General features: G+C 51.8%; 2 protein-coding genes across 4 annotated transcripts in view; one reads left to right on the top strand and one right to left on the bottom strand.

The window, feature by feature from the left end:
• EPHX1 (epoxide hydrolase 1) overlaps positions 1 to 14,131 on the top strand; it is a 38,575-nt gene extending 24,444 nt beyond the window's left edge. For both annotated transcript variants that reach the window (XM_025383508.1, XM_025383518.1), the window contains exons 4-9: positions 7,256 to 7,483; positions 7,812 to 7,941; positions 8,412 to 8,620; positions 10,951 to 11,059; positions 13,083 to 13,208; positions 13,725 to 14,131. In XM_025383508.1, coding sequence (XP_025239293.1) covers positions 7,256 to 7,483; positions 7,812 to 7,941; positions 8,412 to 8,620; positions 10,951 to 11,059; positions 13,083 to 13,208; positions 13,725 to 13,926 — 1,004 coding nt within the window. In that variant the 3' untranslated portion in view covers positions 13,927 to 14,131. The remainder of the gene's footprint in view (positions 1 to 7,255; positions 7,484 to 7,811; positions 7,942 to 8,411; positions 8,621 to 10,950; positions 11,060 to 13,082; positions 13,209 to 13,724) is intronic.
• TMEM63A (transmembrane protein 63A) overlaps positions 14,111 to 24,329 on the bottom strand; it is a 37,415-nt gene continuing 27,196 nt past the window's right edge. For both annotated transcript variants that reach the window (XM_025383494.1, XM_025383484.1), the window contains exons 18-25: positions 24,105 to 24,167; positions 21,828 to 21,990; positions 20,847 to 20,952; positions 18,467 to 18,634; positions 17,455 to 17,570; positions 17,050 to 17,112; positions 15,588 to 15,761; positions 14,111 to 15,467 (exon numbers count right to left, since the gene is read on the bottom strand). In XM_025383494.1, the coding sequence (XP_025239279.1) occupies positions 15,594 to 15,761; positions 17,050 to 17,112; positions 17,455 to 17,570; positions 18,467 to 18,634; positions 20,847 to 20,952; positions 21,828 to 21,990; positions 24,105 to 24,167 (847 nt within the window). In that variant the 3' untranslated portion in view covers positions 14,111 to 15,467; positions 15,588 to 15,593. The remainder of the gene's footprint in view (positions 15,468 to 15,587; positions 15,762 to 17,049; positions 17,113 to 17,454; positions 17,571 to 18,466; positions 18,635 to 20,846; positions 20,953 to 21,827; positions 21,991 to 24,104; positions 24,168 to 24,329) is intronic.

Here is a 24,329-nt window from a genome sequence, read left to right as displayed (position 1 = left end):
TTTTTTTTTTTTTTTTTGAGACAGAGTCTCACTCTGTCGCCCAGGCTAGAGTGCAGTGGCGCGATCTCAGCTCACTGCAAGCTCCGCCTCCTGGGTTCACGCCATTCTCCTGCCTCAGCCTCCCGAGTAGCTGGGACTACAGGCGCCCGCCACCACGCCTGGCTAATTTTTTGTATTTTTTTTTTTTTTAGTAGAGATGGAGTTTTGCCGTATTAGCCAGGATGGTCTCAATCTCCTGACCTCGTGATCTCCCCACCTTGGCCTCCCAAAGTGCTGGGAATACAGGCGTGAGCCACCACTCCTGGCCACAGTTAATCTTTTTAAGAGACAAGGTCTTGCTGTGTTGCTCAGGCTGGAGTACAGTGGCTATTCACAGGTGTGATCATGGCTCACCACAGCCTCAAACTCCTGGGCTCAAGCAGTCCTTTTGCCTCAGGCCTCCTGAAAGCTGGTACTATAGGCGAGCACCACTATGCCCAGCTTGTTAATTTTTTATACTGAGGAAATTGTACATGTTGGGAATCTTATTTTTAATGTTTAAGATGATTTGGCCTTTTCAAGGAACAGCTAAAATTTTAATTTGTTAAAATTCTGGGAATTACTTAAAATATATGAAAGACATGTTGGTCAGTCAGATAAACTAAAGTTCCTAAAAAAAGGAAATTGAAATGATACAGTGTTAACTGGGTGTGGTGGCATGCACCTGTAGTCCCAGCTACTCAGGAGGCTGAGGCAGGAGGATCGCTTGAGCCCAGGAATTCAAGGCTGCAGTGAGCTATGAGGACATCACTGCACTAGGTGACAGATCAAGACCCCATCTCTTAAAAAAAGAGAGAGAGCGGCCAGGCGTGGTGGTGCATACCTGTAATCCCAGCACTTTGGGAGGCCAAGGCAGGCAGATCACGAGGTCAGGAGATCGAGACCATCCTGACTCACATGGTGAAACCCCGTCTCTACTAAAAATAAAAACAAATTAGCCAGGCATGGTGGTGGGCGCCTGTAGTCCCAGCTACTCGTGAGGCTGAGGCAGGAGAATGGCGTGAACCCCGGAGGCGGAGGTTGCAGTGAGCCAAGATCACGCCACTGTACTCCAGCCTGGGCGACAGATCGAGACTCCATCTAAAAAAAAAAAAGAGAGAGCCAGGCGCGGCGGCTCACGCCTGTAATCCCAGCACTTTAGGAGGCCGAGGCGGGTGGATCACAAGGTCAAGAGATGGAGACCATCCTGGCCAACATGGTGAAACCCCGTCTCTACTAAAAATACAAAAATTAGCTGGGTGTGGTGGCATGTGCCTGTAGTCCCAGCTACTCGGGAGGCTGAGGCAAGAGAATTGCTTGAACCAGGGAGGCGGAGGTTGCAGTGAGCTGAGATCGCGCCACTGCACTCCAGCCTGGTGACAGAGCAAGACCCTATCTCAGAAAGAAAGGGAGAAAGGAAGGATGGATGGAAACCTTGACTTGGCAGCAAACATCCTTGCCTGGGCAGCAAACATCCTTGTTCTCCTGATGCAAGTGGGCCAGGCCTGAGGGAGACGGAGTCAGAGAAAAGCTGAGTCCCAGTGATGTGTGTCCTGGAACTAGAGCCCTTCCTGGAGCTCAGCCAAGAACACTAAAAAAAAAAAAAAAAAATCTGGAATGATTTTTTGGATCAAATTTGGACTCCTCTTGAGTGTTACTGAATTCTTTACAGGATTTTGATATCTTCTGTTATTAGCCTAACAAGAGGGTTCAAGCCACTTAATCCCAGCCAAACTGCTGTATGCAATTACCAGAGGTTCCTGTTTGGATCCCTGGCACAAAATTGCCTGGCTTCCTTGAGTTTGACTTGGATCCCTGTGTTTTCCCAGCTCTTCAATGTCCATCCAGCAGAAATTAACAGGGCGCCTGCTGTACCCAGGCATTCTACTGGGGCTGGGGACACATAGGGAGGACAGGGTCCCTCCTTCACAGCTCATAGGTTCTTCCAGGGCAATTATAGCATATGGTGGCAGCGTTATGAGGGAGGAGGTTCTGGGAGTTTCATGAGCCCCACAATCTTCCTTTGCATGTGAGGGAAGGCTTCCTGGAGGAGATGGCATCTAAGCTGAAATGACTGGGACTTTGCCAGGTGTGTGGGGAAGGTGGTCCAAGAAAGGGGAACAGCATGTTCAAAGGCCCAGAGGCAGGAGGCATTAAAGGGCCCTTTCTCTCCTGGCGGCTGCCAGCCTTACCCCACTGGACCCTTTCAGAGTTCCTCATGACACTGGGGTTTTTTTAGAGACAGGGTCTCACTCTGTCACCCAGGCTGGAGTGCAGTGGTGTGATCACAGTTCACTGCAGCCTCAACCTCCTGAGTTCAAACGATCCTCCCACCTCAGCTTCCCAAGTGTCCCAGCTAGGCTATTTATTTTATTTTATCATTATTATTATTATTATTTGCATTGTTAATAGAGACGAGGTCTCACCTTGTCGTCCAGGCTGATCGCAAACTCCTGGCCTCAAGCAGTTCTCCCACCTTGCCCTCCCAAAGTATTGGGATTACAGGCATGAGCCACCACACCCAGCTGACATTGGGTGTTTATAGTGCAAACCCTCCCTCAGGTACAACTGCTCCAAAAGAGCCAGTTTCTAGCATTGAATTCATCGTGGACTTACCCATGTATGGTTCTGGCACCCTGCCCAGGGCGGGAGGCCTGTTCTTGGCCTTGGTCCTTGTGGTTCAGAGTCCCTCCTCTGGGCCTGGATTCCTGTGTTCTCTGCCCATCCCCCCACAGTGCTGAGTGGGCAGCCTCTGGTCTGTGGGCCCAGCAAACCTTCAATATCTCCCTGAATCTTGTCCTGGGCCCCCAGGCTGGGGTTGGTCCAAGTCCTCCTCCCTCTTCTCTCTCACAGCGGACTTCTTCAGGGTCCTCTCTGTCACTGCACTACCCCTGCACTCCTGGATGCTCATAGCCCAGCCTCCAACCCCCACCCCAGTATTCTGTCCTCATCCACACTGGCCTCACTGTTCAGCCTCCCTGCCCCTACCACTTCCCTGCTCATTCTATGCTGAGCTTCCAGATCTGTCCCACATCCTGGGCCTCCCACCGCAGGAGACCAGATGCTGTCCTCAGAGTCTGAGAGCTGACAAAGGTGTCAGACCTCTGGATAAGCCCAACCCCATCACGTCCAGGAAGAAGGGAACTGCCTGAGGCACCAGGTCTCCAGACTCCCTGCCTGCCCCTTTTTCCTTTACCCTTGGCCCTGACACCCAATACCCCACCCCCTTGCCTCTTCCCCTCCAAGCCCAGCACTGCCATCCTGAGCCCTCCTCAGCTCCGGGATGCTAACCCAGCAGCCCTGTCATGGAGCATCCTATGGGTGCTACAGACCTATAGGGAAAGTCAGAAAGAGTATTTCCTCCCACAAAGGGAAACGGACCCATGAGGCAAACTATGAGCTATGGGCTTTTAAAAAATGTCTTGCCGGGTGTAGTGGCTCACGCCTGTAATCTCAGCACTTTGGGAGGCCAAGACGGGCAGATCACGTGATGGCTGGAGTTCAAGACCAACCTGGCCAACATGGTGAAACCCTGTCTCTACTAAAAATATGAAAATTAGCCAGGTGTGGTGGCATATGTCTGTAGTCCCAGCTACTCGGGATGCTGAGGCAGGAAAATTGCTTGAACCAGGGAGACAGAGGTTGCACTGAGCCGAGATCGTGCCATTGCATCCCAGCCTGGGCAAGAAGAGCGAAACTCCATCTCAAAAAAAAAAAAAAAATGTCTTGACAAGGCTTGGTGGCTCATGCCTGTAATCCCAACACCTTGGGAGGCTGAGGCGGGAGGAAGCCAGGAATCTGAGGCCAGCCTGGGCAACTTAGCGAGACTCTGTCTCTATTTTTAAAAAGTCTTAATTTTAAAAATTCAAGTATTTAGGCCAGGCACGGTGGGTCACACCTGTCATCCCAGAACTTTGGGAGGCCAAGGGGCAGGCGGATCATGAGGTCAGGAGATCGAGACCATCCTGGTTAACACAGTGAAACCCCGTCTCTACTAAAAAATACAAAAAAAAGGCCAGGCACTGTGGCTCACGCCTGTAATCCCAGCACTTTGGGAGGCAGAGGCGGGCGGATCACAAGGTCAGGAGATCAAGACCATCCTGGCTAACACGGTGAAACCCCGTTTCTACTAAAAATACAAAAAATTAGCTGGGCATGGTGGTGGGTGCCTGTAGTCCCAGCTACTTCAGAGGCTGAGGCAGGAGAATGGCATGAACCTGGGAGGCAGAGGTTGCAGTGAGCCAAGATCACACCACTGCACTCCAGCCTGGGTGACAGAGTGAGACTCTGCCTCAAAAAAAAAAAAAAAAAAAAAAAATTCAAATATTTAAAATGGAAAAGCACAGAAGGAAATATAGTGAGAAGCAGCTCCCTCTTGCCCCTGTGCCAGCCAGAGGCAGCTATGTTTTACTCGTGCGTCCTGGGAGAGCCTGCGCATCCACAAGAGTGGATGTGTATTTTTTCCCTAATTTAAAACTCAAATGACAATGTGGTAGAATTTGAATTAAAAAGAATCTCACATCATGCAGTGTGTTCCAAGGGAGATAAGATCACCTACTAAAATAAACTTTAGAATAGGAGTAAATTTAGCAACATAGAAGGACACCCAGGATACATTGTTAAGTAAAAAAAAAAGAAAAAAGAGGTTCTAAAATAGAGTGTATGTATGGTTCTATTTTTGTTAAAAGTTATGTTCTGTAAGTCTTTTTAAAAAGTTTGAACTGTCACAGCCAAGAAGGGTCTAAAGAGACATGACAGCTCAGTGGAGTGTGGGTCCTGGTTGGGATCCTGGAACAGAAAATGGACATTAGGGGAAAAAACTAAGGAAATCTGGCTAAAATTTTGTTGTGTGTAGCTACCAGTATTATCCAGGTTTTAAAAAGGAGAAAATCCTGGCCGGGTGTGGTGGTTCACACCAGTAATCCCAACACTTTGAGAGGCCAAGGTGGGAGGATGGCTTGAGCCCAGGAGTTTGAGACCAGCCTGGGCAATATAGAGAGACCCCATCTCTACAAAAAAATAAAATAAAATAACAAAAAGGAGCTAGACATGGTGTTGCCTACCTGTAGTCCCAGCTATTTGGGAGGCTGAGGTGGGAGGATCGCTTGAGCCCGGGAGGTTGAGGCTGCAGTGAGCTATGATGGTGCCACTGCACTTCAGCCTGGGCAACACAGTGAGACCTCATCTCTAAAAGAAGAAGAAAAAAAAAAGGAAATCCTGCAATGTGTGACAACATGAATAAACTCGGAGGAAATAATGCTAAGTGAAATAAACCAGGGATAGAAGGACAAATACCGCATGATTCCACCTATAGGAGGAATCTGAAATAGTCAAACTCAACAGAAGCAGAGAGTAGAAGGGTGGTTGTCAGGGGTTGGGGAATAGGGGAAACGGTGTTGCTGATAGTTGCTGTGTAAAGTTTGAGTCCTGCCAGCCGAAGACATCCTAGAGATGTGCTGTACAGCAGAGCACCGTCAGTGTTGGGCATTTACAAATCTGTTGAAAGGGTAGGACCCATATTAAGTGTTCTCGCCATATAATAAGTGTAAACACTAAGGAAATCAGACTATGGACTTTATAGTTAATAATATCTCAGTCTGGTTTGTTAATTGTAATAAATGTTCCATGCTAACATAAAATATTAATAATGGGGGAAACCTGGTGGGTTTGAGGTATATGGGAGTTTTCTGGACTCTTGGCAGTTTTTCAGCAATCTAAAACTGTTCCAAAATAAAGTTTAGACAGACAACACCATGTTGTCTCTTGAGAGTGGGATTACATGTGAGTCTTCCCCCTTTGGCTTGTCTGTGTTTTCTGAGTTTTCTACAGTAAACATGTATTATTTATATAATATATTAACGACAGAACAGAACATTAGCTACGCCACGCTGACTGCACCAGCCCTAGTGGCAGAGGGTTCCAGGCATGGCAGCCACCCTCACTGTGAGTGCCGTAAGGGCCCAGTTGCTGTCCAGGGCACTGGCCTGGGAAGGGGCTGCCTTCTTTTGATATACAGAGGCCCCAAGTCAGTCCAGAGGAGACCGGAATCCATTCACCTGCCCTTGGCTATGATGATGTTTCCAGCATTGAACTTAAAAAAAAAAAAAAAACTTCCACTTTATTTTAATTGTTTGAGATGGAGTCTTGCTCTGTTGCCCAGGCTAGAGTGTGGTGGTGTGATCTTGGCTCAGTGCAACCTCTGCTTCCCAGGTTCAAGTGATTCTCTTGCCTCAGCCTCCCGAGTAGCTGGAATTGCAGGCGCCTGCCACCACGCCCGGGTAATTTTTTTGTATTTTTAGTAGAGACGGGGTTTCACCATGTTGGCCAGGCTGGTGTCGAACTCCTGACCTTAGGTGATCTGCCCATCTTAGCCTCCCAAAGTGCTGGGATTACAGGCGTGAGCCATCACACCAGGCCCAAAAATCTTCCACTTTAAAGAAAATATCATTTGGTAATTAGAAAAAGGTAACATTTTGTCACCGTGTATGAAAAAAGTTATTCATTTAATACCTGTTCATTGTAGAAAAAATGGAAAGTACATAAAACTCAAAGAGAAATTAAAAGCACTGGAATCTACTGCTCGGAGAGAACTGCTTTTTACATTCCCAAATTTTAAAAACTCACCAATATATGGTATAACCACAGTATACGCATAGATGACTTTACAAAAACTGGGTCACACAATGGATATGACTTGATCATTTGCTTTTACCTCCCAGTAATATCTACTGATCTGTTTGCTATGTTTAATAAATATACATCTACCCTGTCCATTTAGATGACTGAATTGGACTCCAGTATACTGTCAAACTATACTTGATTAATCCTGTATTGCTGGATATGTGGGACTTTCTCCCTACCCTCCAGATTTTAAATTATAGACCAAGTATTTATGGAGGCCTGCTCTGAGCCAGGAGCTGTCCTGAGCCCTGGAAACCCAGCAGTGCCTGTACAGACCTGGCCCTGCCATCAGGGGGCACCTCTAAGGAAACCGGGAGGCAATAATCGTAGCTCCCTTGCAGGGAGGTTGTAAAGGCTGAGTGAGGACGTCTGTGCACCTGGAGCACAGTGTGAATATGAAACCAGTGTCAGCCATTACTGTCATCAATACCATGAGGGGTGGCGGGGGCGGGGGCACTAAGGCTGGCAGTACTCAATATCCAGGTTCTGGGGGGTGCCAGAGCCTGACCACACAGGGCCTTCTCTCCCTCCACCCTGACTGTGCTCTCTCCCCCAGGGCTGGACATCCACTTCATCCATGTGAAGCCCCCCCAGCTGCCCGCAGGCCGTACCCCGAAGCCCTTGCTGATGGTGCATGGCTGGCCTGGCTCTTTCTACGAGTTTTATAAGATCATCCCACTCCTGACTGACCCCAAGAACCATGGCCTGAGCGATGAGCATGTTTTTGAAGTCATCTGCCCTTCCATCCCTGGCTATGGCTTTTCAGAGGCATCCTCCAAGAAGGGTATGGGGCTGCTAGAGCCTCCATAACTGCCCCGTCCTTGCCAAGGGTGGGCCAGATGTTCCCACCAGGCTCTCCTTCCGGGAGGGTGAGCAGGGAGTTGGCCCTAGGAAGCTGGGAAAAGAGGGACCAGAGAGGCTGGCCCCAGACACACTACCCTCCAGGGCTGGAGATGCCACCCCTACGTTTGGGCTCCAGGATTCCTTCTTGCCTCTGTGAGCTTTTCTCACCTCCACCTGGGAGGAGGCGGGCCTGAGAAATTTCACAGAACCCCCAGAGGGCCCATGGAGCAATCTGCCTGTGACTCCATGCCTTTCCCCATCACCGCCAGGGTTCAACTCGGTGGCCACCGCCAGGATCTTCTACAAGCTGATGCTGCGGCTGGGCTTCCAGGAATTCTACATTCAAGGAGGGGACTGGGGGGCCCTGATCTGCACCAATATGGCCCAGCTGGTGCCCAGGTGAGGTCACTGTCGGGGTGGTGTGTGTGTGTTTGTGTGTGTGTGTCCTCTAAGAGATGGACCTCTGTGCAGGGGGGGCCAAGGTCCCCCCAGGGGAGAGGAGGGAGTGTGACTGTCACTCAGCAGTGCCTGAGGCATGTTGACTTGGATTTTCCTGTCTGTAACCCAGGGTTGCGGCTCTGGGCCAGGTTCCCAGGCAGAGAAGGCCTGTGATAGGAGGGGAATGCCAGGCTTTAGACCTCTGCTGGACCAAGCTCTGGGATAGCCCTGAGCAGAACTCCCCAGAAACTATTTTTCCCCCAACCTCCCTCCTCCAACTCCCATGGCCTCCCCAGTGGGGCTGGTGCTGAAAGAGGCTGGCCCTGTGCTCACTCCTCAACCCTGAGGCCTGTTCCTCCTCCGCCATCTCTCCTCTCCCGCTCTCCTTGACACCACCCCAGCCTCACCTGGGCCCCTCTCTCTGCCCTCAGCCACGTGAAAGGCCTGCACTTGAACATGGCTTTGGTTTTAAGCAACTTCTCTACCCTGACCCTTCTCCTGGGACGGCGTTTTGGGAGGTTTCTTGGCTACACTGAGAGGGATGTGGAGCTGCTGTACCCTGTCAAGGAGAAGGTCTTCTACAGCCTGATGAGGGAGAGCGGCTACATGCACATCCAGTGCACCAAGCCCGACACCGTGGGTGAGCATGCTCAGGGGGCCTCGCCCACTGCTGGCTCCACTGGGGTGGCGAGACCCCGCGGGGGAACCTCACCACCCCACCCCAATGCTGCCCACAGGAGAAAGCCTCTTATAAGGACCTCCCAGCCCTTTAGGTCTTTAAACTGCATTTTCCCGTAAAATCAAGAGGATGGACTCTCAGCAGATTCCCAGGCCAATTGAGCAACTCTGTTTAGCCGACTCAGCATTCATAGTGGCTTTCACCCCTGATCTCCCACCCCTGAGTCTATATCCTACACTGAGAAGCAGAGACATGGAGGGGTTGGGGTAGGAGGAATCCTGGGGGTGGGCAGCTCTGGGCTGCAGGGGAGAGGGGAGAGGGTGCCCTGGGGCCTTGGGGAAGAGGTTCCCAGGCAGTGAGGGAGGGCCCAGCAACCACATCTGCTACCAGGGTCCTGTTAAAGGACAAAACTTTTTCAAAAAGATAAATTTATAAAGGAACCAGTAAAATTTTAAAAAGAAACAATTCAAAGACAAATAACACTGAAATTAATTTGCTGACAGACACAAAACTTGTCAACATCCACAGAGTAATAGCAATTAAATCACCATGGGACAAAATTCATTTGCCTCTATGAACGAGTCATTCGCATTACCCTCAGTTCTCTACAATTCACAGAACTGTAAAATAGCTCAATGACAAGGAAAGATGGGAATTCTACAGAATCACGTAAGTCCGGAAGGTCTGCTACGTAACTCCCTAGATCTTGTTCAGAAGACACCCAGGAATTATCTTGCCCATTTTTAGGTTCTTTACAGTTTTCGTGGCAGTCCCATGCCCACACACATGAGGCAGCTCATAATCATAATAATGGCACTTTATAAAATCAGTATTTTTCTCTGATTATAAAATACATGTTCATTGTCAAAAAGATTAAAAATGCAAAAAGTACAAAACATTAAAGGCAATCTCGTATAACCTCTCCTCCCTCCCCACATCCCCTCTCCTTCAAAAGAACTTGTGAACATTTTGGTGATTAATTTTTACAAGTCAAGTATATCCATATCACCAACACGGCCCCAACACTCCAGATGCCCCTCAGGGTTCTCTCCCAGACACCATGCTCTGACTTCTGACTGAGATGGTTTTGGTTGTGCCTGTTTAACTCCTTCTGTGAATAGAATCACAGAGTATGTACCCTTGAGTCTGGCTTCTTTTGCTCAATATTATGTTTGTGAGATTCATCTATGCTGTTGTCACAGCCATTTTTTTTTTTTTTTTTTTTTTTTTTAGACCAAGTCTTGCTCTGTTGCCCAGGCTAGAGTGCAATGGTGCAATCTCGGCTCACTTCAACCTCCGCCTCCCAGGTTCAAGCAATTCTCCTGCCTCAGCCTCCCAAGTAGCTGGGATTACAGGCACCCACCATCACACCTGGCTAATTTTTTGTATTTTTAGTAGAGATGGGGTTTTACCACGTTGGCCAGGCTGGTCTCGAACTCCTGACCTCAGGTGATCCACCCACCTTGGCCTCCCTAAGTGCTGGGATTACAGGTGTGAGCCACCACACCCAGCTTGTCCCAGCCTACTTTTTTTTTTCTTTTTTTTTTGGAGTCTCGCTCTGTCGCCCAGACTGGAGTGCAGTGGCACGATCTCAGCTCACTGCAACCTCCGCCTCCTGGGTTCAAGCAATTCTCCTGCCTCAGCCTCCCAAGTAATTGGGATCACAGGCATCGCCACCATGCCTGGCTAATTTTTTTGTATTTTTAGTAGAGACAGGATTTCACCATGTTAGCCAGGATAGTCTTGAACTCCTTACCTCAAGTGATCCACCCTCCTTGGCCTCCCAAAGTGCTGGGATTACAGGCATGAGCCAACGCCCCCAGCCTGTCCCAGCCATTTTTAATGACTGTACAGTATTTTGGCTTATGAGTATATCAATATTTATTTGTAACTGATCCCCTATTTTAGACTTTTTTAGGTGGCTTCTCATTTTTCATGAATCACAACACATAGACTAAAAAACCCCACCTTTTTAAAAACAGCACTTCTCACTGGGACCCCACCAAATGCAGAGGCATGGGCCCTTCCATTTGAAGGAAGCTAAGCAGGCAGTGTGCGAGGCCCCAGGAGACAGTGGGAAGGTATCGTCACTGTTTATCAGATGAGGATGCCGAGGCAGAGAGTTAAGGAAGCGAAGCGTGTGAGCACCCAGGAGTTAGGGCAGACCTGTGCTCGAACGTGGCTTCCTGCCCACAGCCCCGCCCTCTGTGGCCAGTGCCACATGTCACACATGAAGCTCCAGCTCCCTGGTCCCCAGGCCTGAGTCTCTCCCTTGCTCCCCTCCACGCCAGGCTCTGCTCTGAATGACTCTCCTGTGGGTCTGGCAGCCTATATTCTAGAGAAGTTTTCCACCTGGACCAATACGGAATTCCGATACCTGGAGGATGGAGGCCTGGAAAGGTGAGACCCTGGTTTGCCCCGGCAGTTGTGACCCTGGTCCCAGCAGCCAACCTCCTCACCCTCTTCATCCCCTTGTCTGGTTGCTCTGCATGGGGCGCTCACCAAATTCTATTGTTGACTTTCTTACAAATCCTCACCCCATGACCAACATAGCTGCATTTTTCGGGTGAGGCGGCCTGGTGAGTTGCTCCCAGCCTCACAGTGCATGGTCAGGACTAGGATGCAGGCTCACCTGCTTGTACTCCTTTTGCTGAACAGGCCCCTCTGGGATTAGGGAGCCCAGAGGGCAGCAGGCACCACGTTATTGCCAAGAGCATCTGGGCTCTTCCTCCTGCTTCCCTGGAGAACCTGGCATCAGGGTCACATGACTGCGTGTTCCAGGAGGGTGGTCGCAGAAAGACAGGAGGCTGTTACATCTCTCAGAGCCTTCAAGGCTGTATCCTCTACATGCCTGACTCCCAGCTCTGTGGCCTGACTCAGGCTTCACCAAGGTCAGCTCTGACCCACCCTTTCCAGGACCCATCCCTTTATTCCTTCAGTGACACACAGAGGACCAGATAGTGCTGGGGATGAGAAAGAGAGTAAAATGAGACTGAATCCCGCCTTAGGGGTAGGGACTCTGTCTTGGCCATGCTCTAGCCCCATCACCTAGAACAGTGCCGGGTGAACAGTGGGAGCCCAGTACCTAGATGTTGAATGAATGCACAAAGGACTGTGAGAGTTCAGTGTAAGGAGGATTCTCTTTGTCTAAGCGGCAGAGAGGGGAAATGACCAGGAGAATGTATCTGATTTGGGCCTTGGAGGATGAGTAGGAGTTTGCTGGATGGAGGAGAGAGATTTAGGCAAAGAGAAAAGCCATAAAAAATGCAAGGAAAGGGTGCTTGGAAAGGGTGGCTTGTCCAGAGGCTGAAGCAGGTACACTGGGGCCAGATTGCAAGCAAACTCATTCTTGCAGGCAGGTCCTCGCCTCCTCCAAGAGCCTCAGCAGGGCCTTCCTCTGGGATCTGCTTCCCCTGCCCTACATTCAGCAGGACCCAGGGGTCGATGGAGCTCCTGCAGGACCACAGGCAAGGGGTCTGGCCTGTTCCTTGTACACAGATACTTGGAACCAGACGCGAGGCCCCACCAGACTGTCCCACTAGGCCACTCCTGCAGCTCTGGCCCCAGGTTACAGGGAGCACCAAAGCCCTGAGCAGGAGGCAGACAGGATCAGATCTGTGTTCCAGAAAGAACCGGAACACACAAGAGTGGAAATGGTGGTGGTGGTAGTTTTCAAGCTGCAGGCAGAGCCGAAAGGGAGATGGAAGCACTTGGCCGACTTGCAGAAATCCAGCTCACAGAGTTGGCGTGTGTACTGGAACTAGTTTTCATTGATGTTTTCATTTTGCCACCAAAATCACATGGAAAAGGCTGTTCCCTTTATCTCTGCCCCTGCTCCGTGCTGCTGTTGCTAGAGATCCAGGGTTTGAGACAGGAAGGTGGGGTTGGGAGCGCCTGCTCTGGGGACAGTGGAAGGTGGGGTGGGGGCTGTGGAGTGTGCATCCTAGACCCAAGTTGCCCAGGTTTGAATTCTCCACTTAATAAGTAAAATGGAGATAATAGTACCTATGTCCCATAGGCTATTGAGAGGAAAACATGAATTAAATGAAGGTAAGGAGCTTAGAACATGCTGCCTGGTACGTGGTCACCATAGTAGCTGATGTCCTGAGCAGTTTCATGGTGCAGGGGTGGAGGGGAGGGAGGAGATGTCAGTGGCAGGAGAGAGGGGATGGATGTGTAGAGTCAAGGTGGGTGTGGGGGAGGACCTTGGGGTGATAAGAGACACTTTGATTAAATTCATGCACTCCAGTCTGGTGCCCTGGGCAAAGCCTGCCTGTGACATGAGAATACCACACACCTTGCATGAGGTCTGAGGAGGGAAGCCGCATGGTCAGGGCCTGGCATTTGTAGGACTTTCCAGCTGCCCCTTGTCACACAACTGCATCTGGCACTAAGAGTGGGGCTTTGTGTTCTGTGTTCCCAGGAAGTTCTCCCTGGATGACCTGCTGACCAACGTCATGCTCTACTGGACAACAGCAACCATCGTCTCCTCCCAGCGCTTCTACAAGGAGAACCTGGGACAGGGCTGGATGACCCAGAAGCATGAGCGGTGAGCCTGGCTGACTGAGAACAGGGGCCTCTGAGGCTGGAGGCAGGGGGATGGCCAGTCTGGAGCTCCAGTAAGGGCCCTCGGTGGTGGGATAAGTATAGCCTTTCCTGCAGGGGTGCCCCAGGGCCCTTGGATGGGAACACTAAAGGTCAAGGGGTTTGGAGAAAGCCCTCATGGAGGGACCACGTGCCTGGCTCCCGGGCAGCCCTCAGTACTGCTCCCGAGTCCAGGATGCTGGTCTGAGTGGCACTGATGGTTCTGGGATTTCCAAGTCTCACATGGAGACCCTCAAAGGTGGGGATTTAGAGGCTGTCCCATGCCTCTGCCTGGGTGGCCCTCCCACAAAAGAGAGGATAGTGAGGGGAGCAGTTGAGACCTGGATTTGTCCTTTTCTTTATGGCTCCTTGTAGGGGGGCCAGCTGATCTCATCCCCCAGGCTCTTGAACCCCCTGCTGTGCAGGACGGAGAGGCGCAGGGCCACAGCCTCCCGCACCCCATCGGCTCTTTCGCTTTCAGGATGAAGGTCTACGTGCCCACTGGCTTCTCTGCCTTCCCTTCTGAGCTAATGCACACGCCTGAAAAGTGGGTGAGGATCAAGTACCCGAAGCTCATCTCCTATTCCTACATGGCCCGTGGGGGCCACTTTGCAGCCTTTGAGGAACCGGAGCTGCTCGCCCAGGACATCCGCAAGTTCCTGTCAGTGCTGGAGCAGCAGTGACCACCCCACACCACCCCCTGCCTCCCTCCACAAGTGCCCTCCAGGCTTTTCTTTGGGAAGATACCCCTTTTCTGAGGAATGAGTTTGCCTCCGTCCCCTGCCCATGCTGGGAGCCCACACTTACCCCCTCACCCCTCCAAGCTCACTCCCCAATCCCCAACTCTGTGCGATAAGCAATATGGCCTTGATGATAAATGACTTTACTTCTAACAGCAGCTGGAACCCAGTGACATAAGCATGCCCTGACCCCACATGGGGCCCCCTGTCCAAGCAGAGCTGGCAGGCCCCTCCTTGCTGGCAGAGGCACAGGAGGCCCATTGGGGATGAGGCCACTGGCCAGGGCTGTGCTGCACCAGACCAATGGCACCGCCCCCACCCCTAAGAGCATAGGGGCAGCTTGGAGCAGAGGCGGCATTGGCCGCCACTGCAGGCGCAAGTCAGCGTCAACAGGGTCCCTGAGTCAGAAAGCCCAGGCCCACTAGGTCAGCGGACAGGCACAGGCAGGGCCTGCAGAGGTGCCAAGGCCCTGGCCCAATTGGGCTGGAAGGAGCCTGGACCTGCTCTTCCGCACCCCCTCCCACCCCCACGGCACAGGCTTGTGCCTTGGTGCCCCCTGGAGGTAGCAGGGAGGAGGCTTCTCAGGCAGAAGTCTTAAGTTGCATCCCATCCCCTGGAATCTCCAGGAGGGAGAAGAGGGACAGCCCCTCCTTCCTGCCAGAGCCACAGCTCTAGGGCAATGGGATGGCCCTGCACCCAGCCCAGGCACCCCCTCTGTGCCAACCACGCTGTCCTTTGGTTCCGAGGAGGCCCTGAGCACTGCCCACCCCCACACCTTGGAGGGAGCAGAGGGTGAGTACTGCACAGAGCCTGCCTGGAGGTGCAGACTCATGCACTCAGCCCTGAAGAGGTGCGAGAGGCTGGATCTTAACTGTGGTCCAGTGGGCACATTATGAGTGGTCCTTGTCCCTGTCTGTTATGGGGTGTCCCTGACAACATGATACAAAAACACAGAACTGTAGTGGGATACAGAGGTGTGTGCACAGCTGGCTGGAACACTGGCCGCCTCCCAGCCTGCTCCCCATAGCTCACTCCTGGGTGTAGCCTGGAGGGGCTGCCGGGTTGGGGAGGGACTGGCCATGGAGCAGGGAGCTGGATGCCAGCTCATCTCAGACCTGGACTGCAGCATCTCTTTGGTTATCGGTTGTGTGTGTGATCAGAAGGAAGGAGTTCTTCCCCTTGTTACATCTCTCTCTCCATATATTCTCCCAGACTCATCAGTTTGGGGGGCGAAAAGTCCACCACATGGTCTTGGCGACAAACCACTGGGGATGTCACCCCAGCTGCAGAGCCGCAAGCTTGTGCCAGAGGGGGAACTGGGTGAGCAAGGTAGGGGCGAGGCCTGCATGTGCTCCCCTCACCACTGCTGGGACCAGAAAAGATGGGCACCTGATGGCTCAGCTGGGCAGTCCCAACACATTCCCGCTCAGCCAAGGGCCTGAGCCCCAGGCCATTCTGGTTGTGTCTTTTCAGAGCAGTGAGACCTAAAACAGATGGGAAGAAGTCATGAACTTGGGAGTCAGGCTGCTTCGCCTGTCTTCTCACCCTGCTTCACCTTTCTCACCCCACAGGCTCCCCTGAGCCTGACCCAGCCAGTAGCTCACCCGGCCTCAGGCCTCCTGTGGGGCAGCAGCCACACTGCCCATGGAGCTCTGTGCCAAGCACTGTCCAGGGATAGTCCCGCTGATGTTGTGGATGGCACCATAGGTCTGCTGCTGCTGCGGAGACAGTGCTGTCCTCTCCGAGGCCAAGCCGTTCAGAATCCGAGGCACATAGGGCTGTCAGCAAATGGATTCGTGCTTGGCTTGGGGCAGGCATGAGATTCCACACTGCATCCCTCCCCTCCTGCCCTTCTCCTCCCAACAGAAGAACACAGACAGTGGCCGTAAAGGACATATGAAGAAATAGCAACATCAATTTAGGACATTAGAACCTAAAATATGCCACCTGTGGAACTTCCTAGCAGCCAGGGCAAAAGAGAAAGCCCAGTTATACAGCTCTCATGATGACAGAAGGAAGTACAGGAGAGCAGTTTCTCCGAGGAAACTAAACTTCCTAGCCCTGGATCCTAGGAGGATTTCTCACTTTGTAGAAGAAACGTGTCTACCTATGTAGGGGGGGCTTAGAACACTGCCCTGGGACCCCTGGGATGCTCAACATATCTGTGTGAGTCTCATTTCCTCCCAATCCCAGGCTCCAGCCACTGACCCTGGGCGCAGAGCCCTGCCCCACTCCTCCCGAGACCCTGACTGTGAGTGAGGGCTTGACATCATCCACCTGTCCTGCGTGTTCCCTGCCTGGCCAGCAAAGCCACAGGTGTGTCTCTGGGTAATGAGTCCTTCTGAGGCCCTCCCTCTTTTGGAACTTGTCCAAGGACAGACACCGATAAGAGAGCCTGACACCTGGGAGGCAGTCACCAGAAAGAACCCTGCAGATGAGGTCGGCTCTGTCCTGGCCCGGCTGTCAGGAAGGCCGGTGGCCACAGCTCTGGAACCCTGGGGCTCTCTTTTCCCTTACCAGCCCCACCCTAGGAGCAGGACCCTGGAGGCAGGGAGAACCAGGAAGACAAGGAGCCTTCAGAGGAAGACCGTGGCGTCTTCCTCTGAAGCAGGTGCAATGTTCATTTCTTGAATTCAAAGGGAAGTCTGTCTGACACCCTCTTGGAACCTAGTGGAGGACCTCGCAGAGGCAGGTGCACTGCTGATGACAAACTTTGTCAAACCGTAGCACCTTACCATGTGCCTTCACTAAAGCCCCAAACTCACCAGCTATTAAATATGCAGAGAAGGACACCTCCCAGGTGTCAGAGCAGGGAACTGAAATCAAGGGGGATGGCCATGAACCGAGACAAGACTCATTATCTCCTCAACAGTTTCAAATATGCAGGTTAAAACACCCAGGGGGACCGGGATTCCTTCTCTGCCATTAATTCACAAACCTGCCTGCCATGTGATCTTAGCAAGAGATCATCAAAGCACATTTGCTGGGGCCCATCTGGTTGGGACTGTTATAACCAAAGCAAAAAAGGGCGACAAGCTCGGAGGCTGAGGGGCACAGACAGCTTACTGTGAACGGTGGAGGCATGTGGGCCTCTGCCTCACTTCCTTTGTCACTTGCAGGCTCTTCTGTCTGCAGATAACAGCAAAAACTTGCAATGATAAACAAAACTGATCTCTGTGAACGAACACCCTCCAAACACAGAGACTATTAACACCCGGAATAATAGTACCAGCTGGCACCAAGCTCCCTGGCAGCCTGAGAGAGGATGGGGTGGGGGAGTGCAGTGATGAGGGGAGCAAGGGAAGCTACACATGGCACCCAACCACCCACGCCTTTCCCATGGAGAAGCAGAATCTGGAGAAGGCTGCTGCTGTGTTGATACGGACAAGGGTGGGAGGCGTTGAGAGCGAGCCCGTCCCACCATCTGTTCCTCCCAGGACTTGACGGGGCAGTGGGGTCGGGGACCTTTACTTTGTAGTTCAGAGGGCTGAGGTGCTTGAAGCATCCAAAGCAGGTGTGAGCCAGGCAGACCAGGATGGTGAGCAGCAGCACCAGGAAGGTGAACAGAGTGGCAGGGGCCTTCATACCTGGGGACAGAGGGTGGCCAGCCTTGGGGTGGGCAGGGAGGGGCCACCACCTACCCTCACCCTGCTGAGGAAGGGGCCACACCTGGTGTGGAAACTGCCCGTGACTTATCCCTCAGGCAGAAAACAAAGGTAAGGCCTAACCCCCACCCCTAGCCCTCAACTCCAGCAGCAAGGATGGTGTCTTCACAGCCAGGAGCACACAGAGGGACCCACTGAATGGCTGGCATCATCCCTGGTTGCATTTCAGGCACTGGGATGCCAAGTCAATGGCAATTCACCAGCCTCCTTGCTGGGTCCGTTCCCTCCAGTCTCCAGTGCCCTGGGCTAGGTAGGATGGACTGTCCCACACCCCCAGTCTGACCAGGGCAGACGTAACTTTCCCCCAGAAGTGTCAGTTTTCTCTCCTCCATGTCCCCACCTCTTCCATGCCAGGAGATACAAGGAGCCGGGTCCAACCACCACCCTCAAAGGGCAATCTGGATCAGCTTCCCCATTTCCTCTGGTTCAGTCCCTGCACAGCTGATAACGGCACTGTCTTCTCTTCAGGGACGTATGGGACAATTGACCAGGCCTTCACAAGGGTTACACCTGCACTCGGGCTAGCTTAGGAGCTCAGCTGTCACCACCACACCCAACCAGCCCTCACTCTGGGTGTCCTGTTTTGATTGGACACCTAACCAGTCCTCACTCTGGGCACACATTCTGATTGGACATGTAACCGACCCTCATTCTGGGTATCACATTCTGATTGGACACCTAACCAGCCCTCACTCTGGGCACCACATTCTGACTGGATGCCAAGCTGATGCTGTGAAAGCAATGGGGGATCTGACTGGCTGGTGGGGATGCAGGGATGGGAGGCCAAGGGCTGGCCCCAGGTTGGAAGGGCCACTCACCCAGGCGCAGGAAGGAAAAGAAGTAGAGCCAGAAGAGGCATAGGATGGGGGCTGCCAAGGCCTGGTTCACAGCAGCAAAGTGTATCCCCTTCTCCAGCTTGGCTGGGAGGTAGACGAAGTAGAGGTTGTGCCGGTCCACCATGTGCTTGAGCAGGATGTAGATGAGGCCTGCAGGGGATGGGGCTGTGAGCTGGAGACCTTGCAGGGCCACACAGACACCTCTGCCCTCTTCCTCTCAGGGGCGGCTGTTTTGGCAAGGAGCCAGGACTGGGGCTGCTGCTCTACTGCTTGAACACAAAATGAGGCATCCTGCACCTCTGGCTGCTAGTTTTGTTTCTCTTTCTCTCTCCTACCCGCTTCCTCACTTCTCTGTGACCCCAAGGTGTAGGGGATCGGTCAGGGTGGTGGGAGAAAATTTAAGATAAAGTTATAGAAAATAGACACAAACCTTGGAAGGCCGAGAGGTTTGCATAACTTCAGTAAAGGGTTTGGCTGAAGGCAGCTGAATTCTCTCAAAAGCTTAGGGCGTAGATACATAGGAATGTGGGGGAGTTTACCCAAATAGCTTGTTTACTCATGTGGTCCTGAGACCAACCTTTGATCACCCACAGGTGCAGACTCAGGCAGCAGAGCCCCTTAGCCACACTGACAGGCAAAATATCTGTCAGTGTATGTCTTTCATTCGTCGCTGGATCAGGGTCTGTGGGACGGACCCCACACCAAGGGAGTCACAGTGTCTGTGATCCTGTCCCCACAGAACACTAACATTCCAGAATCATCTTGGAAAGAGGCTGTTTCACACTTGGATGTCTAGCCTCAATTCCTCCCCAGCCCTTCCCATGCTGAGCCCCCGTATGTCAGTGCTCCCACACCCCTGGCCTTCTCCCACCCAGCTGATCCCCGCCCTCATCAGTCAACAGAGAATGAGGCCCAAGGATCTTACCCCAGGGTTGGCACAGGATCGCACATGGGGGACCAACAGAAAGTGGGTGCTGCCTTTTCTATTATGCCAGGTTCTTTTTGAGACGGAGTCTCGCTCTTGTTGCTCAGGCTGGAGTGCAGTGGTGCAATCTTGGCTCACTGCAACCTCTGCCTCCTGGATTCAAGTGATTCTCCTGCCTCAGCCTCCTGAGTAGCTGGGATTATAGGCGCCTGCCACCATGCCCAGTTAATTTTTGTATTTTTAGTAGAGACAGGGTTTCACCATGTTGGCCAGGTTGTTCTCGAACTTTTGACCTCAGATGATCCACTGCTTAGGCCTCCCAAAGTGCCAGGATTACAGGAGTGAGCCATCGTGCCTGGTCCCAGGTTCTTTTTTAAAAAATAAATTTTGTTTTGAAAGTGTAAATACTGTAAATTTTTAAAACTACACAAGAGAGTATACAGTGAAAACTAAAACAACTTCTCCCCCTAAACCTCAGCTATCGCTGCCAGCAGTCTCTTGGGTCTTCTGTTTCCTTCTAGAGCCTTTCATTCATCTGCCAGCTCAAAAGGATTTTTTTTTTTTTTATTTTAGTGGCCAGGACCTTGGTCTTTAAACAGTCCCGAGTTCAAATCCTGGTTCTCCTGCTTACTACATATGAACAACATATGAAGTTCTTTATCTGTGAAGGGGGAATAGAAACAAGACCTGCCTTGTAGGATAGGGTGTGGGAGCATGCCATACGGGGCTCTGCATGGGAAGGGCTGGGGAGGAATTGAGGCCAGACATCCAAGTGTGAAACAGCCTCTTTCCAAGACGATTCTGGAGGCAGGCATCTGCCGGAGTGAAAGCAGCACAAGAGCTTTGATTGTGACTGTTTTACTTGCTGCTAAAGAAATCAACCATGAACGACGTGGTCACTGGGCAGAGAACCTCAGACCAGAAGTACTGAGAGAGGTCCTAGCTGAGGGCCAGTGGGAGGAATTCATTTAAAAATGAATGAGGCCAGGCACAGTGGCTCATATCTGTAATCCCGGCACTTTGGGAGGCTGAGGCGGGTGGATCACCTGAGGTCAGGAGTTCAAGATCAGCCTGGCCAACATGGTGAAACCCCGTGTCTGCTAAAAATACAAAAAATTAGGCAGGCATGGTGGTGGGCACCTGTAATCCCAGCTACTCAGGAGGCTGAGGTGGGAGGATGGCTTGAGCCCAGGAGGTGGGGGTTGCAGTGAGCCAAGATCATGCCACTCCAGCCTGGGCATCAGCATGAGACCCTGTCTCAAAACAAAAAAAGAAAGAAATGAGTGAAATTTGGTGTCACGTGGGTCTTTGGCAGCTTGTGGCTCTTGTGGCTGTGGTTTTGGGAACTCCAACCTGGGCACAATTGTTAGCTGTCCCTGAGAGGCTTGGTGCAATCAGCCGTCCACGTACCCTGGGAGAGGCTCCAGGGTCACTCACCAAATGGCGCAACGATGGGACAGGTGATGCTATAGGCCATGATGACAGTGAAGACACACAGCATCCACGCATACATGGCTCCAAACTCGTACTGGAAGGCCTGGTTCTGGGAGAAGGAGGTGGTGAGGAGCTCATGGACTTGTTCCACCTCAAACACCCTTTTGTGCTCTCCAAGTGGTGAGGGGAGAGCGGGGTAGAGGACTTTGGAAATAGGAGATGCGTGGCTCCCCGCCTCCCAAGGTCCTTCCCATCCCTCCCAGCCTGCCCTGCTTCACTGAGCGCACCCAGCCCTCCTGAGGCACGGTGATGCGTGTTTGCTAGTGCTCCCTTCGTTCCAATCCTGTCCACCCAACAGGCGTGTGAGCCCCTGGAGAGAAGAGGTGGTCGGGGAAGAGGTGTAGAGTGACTCCTCGTGACTCCAGCCCTTCTAGCAGGGGATCCTGGGCCAGCTTAGTTCGTGCCTTTGTGAAATCGGGATACTAGCAGTGCCTGGCTCATAAGGGGCTGAGAATGAAATGAAGGAATGCAGCACTTCTCCCACTTTCCTCGCGCAGTGTCCACCATGGCAGAGGAGAAGAAAGGAGAATCCCACACCCTCCGGTTCAGGGAATCCTGGAATAAATGCCATAAGCCAAAAATGCCTTTGACATCTGGGGTTTGGCTAAGAATTTATGCAAATGGGCACCCATGGAAAAAGAGTCTGTTGGTTTGAGTTGTATGTATGTATGTGTGTGATCAAACTGTTTCAAATGCCAGAGTCCCAAACTCTCTCCTCCAGCCTGTGAGCTAGAGAGGAGGCTGGAGGAGACCACGCCTGCCTGGGCCCGGGTTTGAGAAGCACTTAGCCCGGTGCCTGCATTAGTGAGTAGTCGGGTAAATGCTACCCATTAGCGGGGGTAGTGGGGGTGAGAGGCCCTTGGGTCAGTGAAGGGGGACATGGGAGGGAGTCAGAGGCACAGCCCTGGGCCCAGGGGATGGCACCTGCTTGACATTCCTGCGGTCGGCAGCCGTCTTGGCCATGATCATGCGGAAGGTGTAGAGGATGAGGCCTGGCAGCCGCAGCAGCTCCATGCCATTGCCGATGAAGGCCGAGGCGATGACGTAGTTCACAAAGAAGGCGCCCTGGTCAGGCAGGAAGACACACCTGGGGAAACCGGGGCCCAGGTCTGTGAGCTGAGAGCCGCTCTTGGAGGGAGAGGAGGGGCTCCTAGGCTGGGCAGGAGCAGAAAGCCCCTGGGAGGGCTGTATAGTCTTCCGTTCATTCAGCACATATTTGGAGAACACATCTGTGTGCCAAGTACCTTTCCAGACATTGAGAACAGAACAAAGCCCCTGCCCCCACTCTCTTGAAATCCACATTCTAGCTGGGGGCACAAAGAAGCAAACAAACAAATATTCCATATGCCGGGGGTGGTGAGTCCTAGAGGAAAATAAAGCAGGGGGGGTTCCTATGTTATACAAGGGTTGGAGGAGCCTTTCTAACAAGGTGATACTCGTGCAGAGATGTGAAGAAGTGAAGGAGCAAGTCATCCCAAAACCTGGGAAGACAGGATTCCAGGGAAAGGGAACAACATATAAGACGCCTGAGGATTCCCTCGTCTGCTGCACATCCAGGAAGAACAAAAGGGCAGGTGGGGCTGGACAGCAGTGGGCTGGGGGAAGGCAGAAGACAAGGCTGAAAGGGGCTGGGGGCAGACCCAGGGCAAGGGATCTGTTCCGATGGGGTCAGGAAGACTACACAGATGGCCGCTGTGTGATCCCCATGTGGGGCGAGGGCAGTTGTGATGGAGGTGATGAGATATGGAGGGATTCTGGATCTACTTTAGAGAGAGAGCTGTCAGGATTTGCTGATAGGCTGGGTATGGCATGGGAGGGATAGAAAGGAAACAAGGTGAACTTTGAGGTTTTTTGCCAAAACAGTTAGAAAAACAATATGGAATGGGGAAAGTTATAGAGTAGCAGATTTGAGGGTAAAAGTCAGGAGTCTGGTTTTGGGCAGGTAACATCCGTGGTACCCAGTAAAACTCCAGCTGGAATTTGAGGTGGGCAGTTGGGTTATCAGCCTGGAGGTGCAGGCTAGAGGCATAAATGTGGATGTTGTCCGCATAAGTTAATTCAGGAGCAGTCTCATGGCATGGAAGCCATGGGTTCAGCTGAAGTCACCTAGAGAGGCAGTGTGGACCCAGAACTGGGGGCTGAGACTTCAGGCAGCCAAAATCTAGAGTTGGGGAGATGGGAAAGAACCCACCAAGGAGGGTGACAAGAGGATGCCGCCGGATGAGACAGCCAAGGCAGAGCTTCGAGAGGGAAGGCTTGGATAAATGTGTCAGATGTCGCTGATAGATCATAAGATGAGAATTGAGTTGGTCACTGGATTTGTCAATCTGAAAGTCACTGTCAACCTAGACTATTGCTGGTTGTATGTATGTGTGTCTGTCATAGCCGCCAGCTCCCAACTCATCAGCTTACTCAGCAAGAACTCATTTAAAATAACTCACCCCATCCTTACAGGTAAGCACATTCTTTTAGGAAAGTCAATGCCAAGCCTCTGGGCCTATATTAAGACCTAACGTATAGTCTGTAGGGGCTGGGGTTGAATCCCAGCTCTGTTCCTTAACTGGCTGGGTAGACTTGGGCAAGTTATTCAACATCCCCGAACCTCAGTCTCCTCATCTGTAAAATGGAGAGAATAATAGTATCTTCCTCATAGCTCATTGTAAAGATTCAGTGAGAAAAAGATGCATAAAGCATTTAGCGTAGTGCCTTCTTAAACAATAGCTATTACTGTTAAGTGGCATGGTGTAAGTTTAAAATACTAACAAGGATACATCGGCAGTAAGTTTAATTCTATTCTGGCAAAAATAATCCCCAGAGCCCAGAGGCATCCCGGTTGCCATGTTTAATTATTATTCTCCTTTCCCCACTCCCTGGCACCACTGAGACCCAGCAATTCCTTCTCCCCATGTGGCTCTGTGCTCAGTAAGTTTCAAAGAATGAATGAGACAGCTGCTAATTGAGTTCTGGCCTAAAAAATTAACCACATTTCTGGAAGCATAGCACAAAGTGGGTCAGCTCCCACGGTGTCTACCAGGAACCTGGCAGGGTGGAGGTGAGGCCCCAAGCCCTGCTGTCTGGGGAGAAAGATGCCTGTTCGGAAGCATAGGCTACGAGCACCCCTACCCACCCCACTGCAGCCCTAGCCCCTGTGGGACTCTCACCCAGAGCCATGGCTCCAAAACTCAACTTGGCAATACTCACTCCAACCTGATGGAAGCCTTCGAGGAAGTTTTGTCAAAGAGCCACCGGAAGAAAAAGTCTAGACTGAAAAACAAAGGAACCCCCTAAGAGTTTATTTCCAGCATTCCATATTGTCACTACATATGCTTTCATTTTCTTTTGCTCTAAAAACAGGCCAAAGCTCGAGATCGACTTTTGTTCTCAACGATGCATTACTGCAGCATGACCTGTCACAGTCTGCTTTAA

The sequence above is a fragment of the Theropithecus gelada genome, chromosome 1 (genome assembly GCF_003255815.1).
Source record: "Theropithecus gelada isolate Dixy chromosome 1, Tgel_1.0, whole genome shotgun sequence".
NCBI lineage: Eukaryota > Metazoa > Chordata > Mammalia > Primates > Cercopithecidae > Theropithecus > Theropithecus gelada.
This window is presented reverse-complemented; position numbering and strand designations above follow the sequence as displayed.